Source organism: Haliotis rubra, unplaced genomic scaffold, assembly GCF_003918875.1.
Source record: "Haliotis rubra isolate DU_JTF1 unplaced genomic scaffold, ASM391887v1 Scf425, whole genome shotgun sequence".
In the NCBI taxonomy this organism is placed as follows: Eukaryota; Metazoa; Mollusca; class Gastropoda; order Lepetellida; family Haliotidae; genus Haliotis; species Haliotis rubra.
Window position 1 is genome coordinate 912,452 of NW_025767108.1, and position 6,584 is coordinate 919,035.

At 40.2% G+C, this 6,584-nt stretch overlaps 1 protein-coding gene and 1 long non-coding RNA gene across 3 annotated transcripts in view; both read left to right on the top strand.

Moving 5' to 3' along the window:
- LOC124288796 overlaps positions 1 to 1,155 on the top strand; it is a 318,833-nt gene extending 317,678 nt beyond the window's left edge. Inside the window, exon 31 of the mRNA XM_046725327.1 lies at positions 158 to 1,155. Within this exon, the coding sequence (XP_046581283.1) occupies positions 158 to 597 (440 nt within the window). The 3' untranslated portion in view covers positions 598 to 1,155. The remainder of the gene's footprint in view (positions 1 to 157) is intronic.
- A 2,809-nt stretch (positions 1,156 to 3,964) lies between these two features.
- Positions 3,965 to 6,354, top strand: LOC124288797. Of its 2 annotated transcripts, none has more exons than XR_006901520.1 (2): positions 3,965 to 4,837; positions 4,922 to 6,354. It is a non-coding gene; the product is annotated as an uncharacterized LOC124288797 (long non-coding RNA). The 2 variants fall into 2 exon arrangements; XR_006901521.1 differs by having other exon boundaries at positions 3,965 to 4,715.
- The last annotated feature ends 230 nt before the right edge of the window (positions 6,355 to 6,584 follow it).

Sequence of the window (6,584 nt, forward strand, 5' to 3'; positions counted from 1 at the left end):
TAATTGTTGTGATTGTATGAACCACCATTAACAACCACATCAGTACCTGGCTTATATACTTCTCTGCCACTCTCCTTCTTATCTTGAATATTTTTAAATATTTGCTGCCATGTCACACTGTTAGGGGATTAAATCTGTACATTCTTTCACTTTTCAGACTTTTCCACGAAACTTCTAACATCTGACTCAAGAGTTTGGATGAAGCCAGCAACATCGGATTTCTCTGTGCCTCCTAGCATGACCTTGCGCCTCAAGGTGAAGACGTGTCATTCTGCTCAACTAGCACTGGCTGAGACAAACAGACGTTTGTACCGCATTGATCTTGGTCTCAAAAGGGGAAACTTCACCGAGATGTCAATCAAGAAAATCTGGCCAAGCAGACCTCCTGTCACTTTAGCTCATAAGGATATCAGCATACTTAACTGTAACACGTTTAAATATGTGTGGCTGGAATGGGCCGACAGAACCCTGAGGGTGGGAGGTGGTATGAAAGTTGGCGATCAACTGATCTTAATTGCCAAGGATTCATGGCCATTCGATGTGAATTTTGTTATGTTTCGGAGCGGCATCAATTCTACATCTGAATGGCAATTCTAGATGTAGTCGAAAAAATAAACACTCAATACCCTGAAAATAGGCAAAGACAATTAATACTGGTGTAGACCTTCTACGGTGGCATTTACAACAACAAAAATGGGTCACTTTTGTAATTTATGAAAAGTCACCAGTCTTGAAACGCTCTGAGTTTAACATTTCGAGAAAATCCTATTCACGCCCAATCACTGATTGTTTTCAACTACGCCCAGGAAGTGATAATAGTCAAGAATAAGTATCTGATCTGAGGAATGGTGGATGGGGTCCAGATGACATAATGTTCGGGGTGAGATCATATGCCGGGATAATTGTGTTGCATTCGGTGACATAACACAATGAGAGGGTCATGCTGAGCCTATCTGTAGACTGCACGTGGGATGTTCAAACCATGCCAGTTATCCTCATATATTGTTATGTCACCTTAGCAACTGGAGCTGAACGACTGAACTTCATGCTAATCGATAACGATGCATGGTTCTGACATTTTACTTCTATTTATCAAATATTGATGTGAGAACGCTTAAGGTGGTGATATCCTTAAAAGACACCTTGCTGGCGCTATTTTATTCGTTGTATTTTAATAATGAATTCAAGGGCATTTGAATGACATTTACAGCTTCCAGTACACCTAGGAAAGGTCAAAGTAGTAGCAGTGCACCGTACAGACGTATATCCAATAGACCCATCCAAGTATATGTACACACAGAATGGGTACACGTAGTTGCGATATACCCAGTAAAGGTACACCAAGTAGTGATCAATCCACGAATGGTACGAATCCAAGAACGGTACAAGAAGCATATGTACGCTCAGTAATGATTCACCCAGAAGTACGCCAATTAGCCATACCCTCAGTAGTGATGCACCCTGTCGATCAACAGGTTCACAAAAGCAAGCAAAGTACAATACACCAAGTACATGTTTATCCAGCCAGGATACACACTCAATAGTGATACATCAAGGTAAAATCGTAACGGGTTCACCCAGCTTTGATACACCCTTTAGATTTACATCAAGCAATGTTACACACCCAATAGTCATACACCCAGTTAATGTATATTCTTCAGAGCTACATATATGTAGGAATACCCTTTTTATAGGTGCATACACTGAGTAGATGTATACCAGTCGGATACCCATAAGAGGTATACCCAGTAGTTATAGACACATTAGAGGTACACTGTGAAGCAGTACACCTAGCACAGCTGCATCAAACAATAGTGATAATCTCATTAGAGGTAAACCCAACAGTACTACACAAATAAGAGGTCCATTTAGCTGCGATTCATTCTTTGTAGGTACCCTTAGTGGTGATAAAACAATAGTTTTAGATATAATTATAGTTTGGCGTTAATGTACATGTGTACATTTGTACATTTTCGATTTTTCTCAAATCTGTTAAGTCCTCACACCTCAGAGCCGTATAATAAGATAGGTTGAACCTGTGAATAACACATTTTCACAAATGCAGTAGGGTCAACAGTATTTCATTTTTCAAATTATGGAGAATTTACCACTGAGAGCTAGATCAGATGTACATACTGTAATTTGAGATGAAGAAGAAAAAATAATACAAGATATCTGTATGTATTAACAGTTGTAATCATTTCATTTTGATAGAACCATTTCTCACATTTTGCCAAGCGCCCGCCCCTTCTCAACACAACACCCTAGTTTTATCTAGGTAGACCCTTAATCCTCGTGTCGGGAAAATGTTCTAAAATATTCAGTTGTCTCTGTAATCCAGAGATAGCATCAGATACTAAAATGACATCATCAGCAAACATCAGTAATAATATTTTAAGCATATCAGGAAATATTTGAACACCATATTTTCCATTCAAAACATTATCATTTCACAATTCGTTGATTAAACAGGACTGGACAATCGAAATAGTTTCTACAACTACACACAATAATGATTACACAATGCCATTTAGAAAGTGGTCAAATGTAACGTGTTATATTTGGGATTACACTTTCTTAGTAAAGTACAAATTCTAGTACTTTTTTGAGTTGAGCCCCATCCGGGATTCGAACTCACACCCTCAGAGTCAGGCACCCAATCGCCAGCACACAAAGTCAGCCGCCTAACCCACTCAGCTACCGCGACTTCCACAGTTGGGGGCGATTGGGGACCTGACTCTGAGGGTGTGAGTTCGAATCCCGGATGGGGCTCAACTCAAAAAAGTACTAGAATTTGTACTTTACTAAGAAAGTGTAATCCCAAATATAACACATGTTACTACACACAATAAGGTGATACCTCTGTATCTATCAGTTAGATGTACACACTCATTAGTTTCGGTGGAAGTAGTGATACGCTCATTGGAGGAACACCCAATGTTAATGCACCCATAAGAGGTAGACCCAGGACTAGTACAAGGGTTAGAGGTACACACAGTATTAATACTTCAATCAGACGTACAGACAGGATAGTTGTACACAGTACTGGTTCGCTAACCAGTACTGATACATCCGTTAGGGACACCTACTTGTAATACACCCAGTAGAGGTAAACCAAGCAGTGAAACTGTCTGTGGACGTACATCCAATAGTGGTACACATTCAAGGCGATGTACTCAGTAGACGTACACACTGGCACACCCAGTATTTTTACACACCCAGTAGAGAAATACCCAGAGGTGATGCACGCCGGAAGTGTACATCCCAGTAGTGGTACACACCCAGTAGCGATATACCAAGTGACAATACACACTGATTATATCCAGTTGTGGTACACATCCAGTAGCGATATACCAAGTGACAATACACACTCTCTGTAGATGTATAGCCAGTAGTGGTGCACACTCTATAGATATATACCAAGTGACAATACATTCGGTAGATGTATAGCCAGTAGTGATTACACACCCAGTAGAGATATACCAAGAGACACTACACCCTGTTGCTGCACACACCCAGTAACGATATCATACAGCAATACATCCTACAGATGTGTATCAAGTAGTGGTACACACCAGGTAGAGATATGCTAAGCGATACTACAGCCTAGATATGTATATTCAGTAGTGGTACACAAGTATAGATATACCAAGGGGCGATACAATCTCTAGTTGTATATCAAGTACCGCTATAGTGCAATACCAATTAGTGGTGTGCCCTTCACAAGTACACCAGTAGTGATATTGCAATTACAGATACATCAAAAGTGATATACAAAGTAGAGGCACGTCCATCAGAACTAGCATCGGTGTTATACCAATTAGAGGTACATTCATCAAACCTTGCAACAGTGTTATACCAATTAGAGGTACACCCATCAAACCTTGCACCAGTGTTATACCAATTATAGGTACGTCCATCAGACGTAGGGCAATAGTGATATACCAATTAGAGGTGCGTCCATCATAACTAGCATCAGTGTTACACCAAATAGAGTTACGTCCATCATACAATAGTGATATAGCAATTAGAGGTACATCCATCAAACCTTGCACCAGTGTTATACCAATTAGAGGTACATTCATCAAGCCTTGCACCAGTGTTATACCAACTAGAAGTACGTCCATCAAACCTTGCACCAGTGTTATACCAATTAGAGGTACGTCCATCAGATTTTGAGCAATAGAGATATGGTAATTAGAGGTACGAGCATTAAAAGCAGCATCGGTGTTATACCAATTAGAGGTACGAGGATCAAATCTAGCATCGGTGTTATACCAATTAGAGGTACGACCATCAAAAGTAGCATCGGTGTTACACCAATTAGAGGTGCGAACATCAGGCGTAGGGCAATAGTGATACACCAATTAGAGGTGTGTCCATCAAAACTATCATCAGTGTTACACCAATTAGAGGTACGACCATCAGGCGTAGGGCAATAGTGATATACCAATTAGAGGTGCGTCCATCAAACTTTGCACCAGTGTTATACCGATTAGAGGTGTGTCCATCAAAACTAGCATCACTGTTACACAAATTAGAGGTACGCCTATCAAACCTTGCACCAGTGTTATACCAATTAGAGGTACGTCCATCAGACGTAGGGCAATATTGATATACCAATTAGAGGTGCGTCCATCAAAACTAGCATCAGTGTTACACCAAATAGAGGTACGTCCATCATACATAAGGCAATAGTGATATACCAATTAGAGGTACATCAAACCTTGCACCAGTGTTATACCAATTAGAGGTATATCCATCAAACCTTGCACCAGTGTTATACCAACTAGAAGTACGTCCATCAAACCTTGCACCAGTGTTATACCAATTAGAGGTACTTCCATCAAACCTTGCACCAGTGTTATTCCAATTAGAGGTACTTCCATCAAACCTTGCACCAGTGTTATACCAATTAGAGGTACGTCCATCAGACGTAGGGCAATAGAGATATACTAATTAGAGGTACGAGCATCAAAGTAGCATCGGTGTTATACCAATTAGAGGTACGACCATCAAAAGTAGCATCGGTGTTACACCAATTAGAGGTGCGACCATCAGGCGTAGGGCAATAGTGATATACCAATTAGAGGTGCGTCCATCAACCCTTGCACCAGTGTTATACCGATTAGAGGTGTGTCCATCAAAACTAGCCCCAGTGTTACACCAATTAGAGGTACGTCCACCAGACGTAAGGCAATTAGTGATATACCAATTAGAGGAGCATTCATCAAACCTAGCATCAGTGTTATACCAATTAGAGGTACACCCATTAGACATAAGGCAATGCAAAATAAAAAATATAAAGGGGAAGTAGGTCACCAGCAACTAAAGGTAGAGCCCCGTATTAGGGAGCATGAGGACCACTTACAGTTTTTTTGCGATCTGCATGTCCCCTCAGCTGGATTGACATCATTCTTTCATTACTTCACATGTTGGCGTCTTTTGTGAAAATTACCGCACATTCAAAGACGCCTTTTAACGGCAAAGCACGAACAGTCACTATTATGTATTCACACTTCCAAAATTTAACTTTTACTGCATATCAACAACATATATTATTATCAAAACTTAATAGTTAGTGCAATTTCTTTTAAAAACACTGTAACTAAATGTGAACGTAAATCCGCCAAGGTTGAAACCTTCAAAACGTTTTCCCTTATGACGAAAAAATCAATTCTGTCAAGCAGGACCGTGATTCTTCATCACAAGGGATACAAAACGGAGGATCTACACCCTTTGATAAATATTCATGGGTATATACTGAATGACCAACATGACATCATCGCTTTGAAATGACTGTATAGGGAAAGAAGTTTTGTCACAGATTTGATGAGTACTGCCTTAGCAGCAGTAGTCTAGTCGTTATTTTAAAACGTTCGTTCGTCACGCCGAAGACCCGGGTTCGATTCCCCACATGGGCACAATGTGTGAAGCCCATTTCTGGTGTCCTCCGCCGTGATATTGCTGAAATGTTACTAAAAGCGGCGGAAACCTAAAATCACTCACTCACTCACCAAAAGCGGCTAGGTATCCAACCGAGGACGATGTCGTGTTGGCCAGTAGCAACATCATTATATAATTCAGTTTTTCTAAAGTGGATGTTTACATGATACATTTTTCACATCCTGAAGGTACGAAAGTGTGTCTGATAGTATGTTATATCATTTTATTTGGTTTGTGTACTGATATACTGAATGTCTATTGGACTAAATAGAACTCTTAACATTGTTCTGGATCAAATGAACGTGGCAGAAGCAACTGCACAAACAAATCATTAGATCAATCTGCAAATACAGATTTGGATGTAACACGTTTACTTGTTAACTGAATAAATACGTGTGTATAATGGAATTAATTGTTTCTGATTTCTTGAATGTGGTCCAGGTTAGGTCTACTTGTGAATTTTAGCGTGCTTTTCTTTTCGTCCGGCATGTCTATTCGGATGGCTGTCTCTCCCACACCTCAGCAATCCTCCTGGTGCGATTCCAGCAGGTCGGCTCACGTAAAGCCGTGCAGGCACCTTTTGCATAAGTGTTTCTTTTCCTTATGCTTCGATTGATCGTACAACAGTCTGTAAAAAT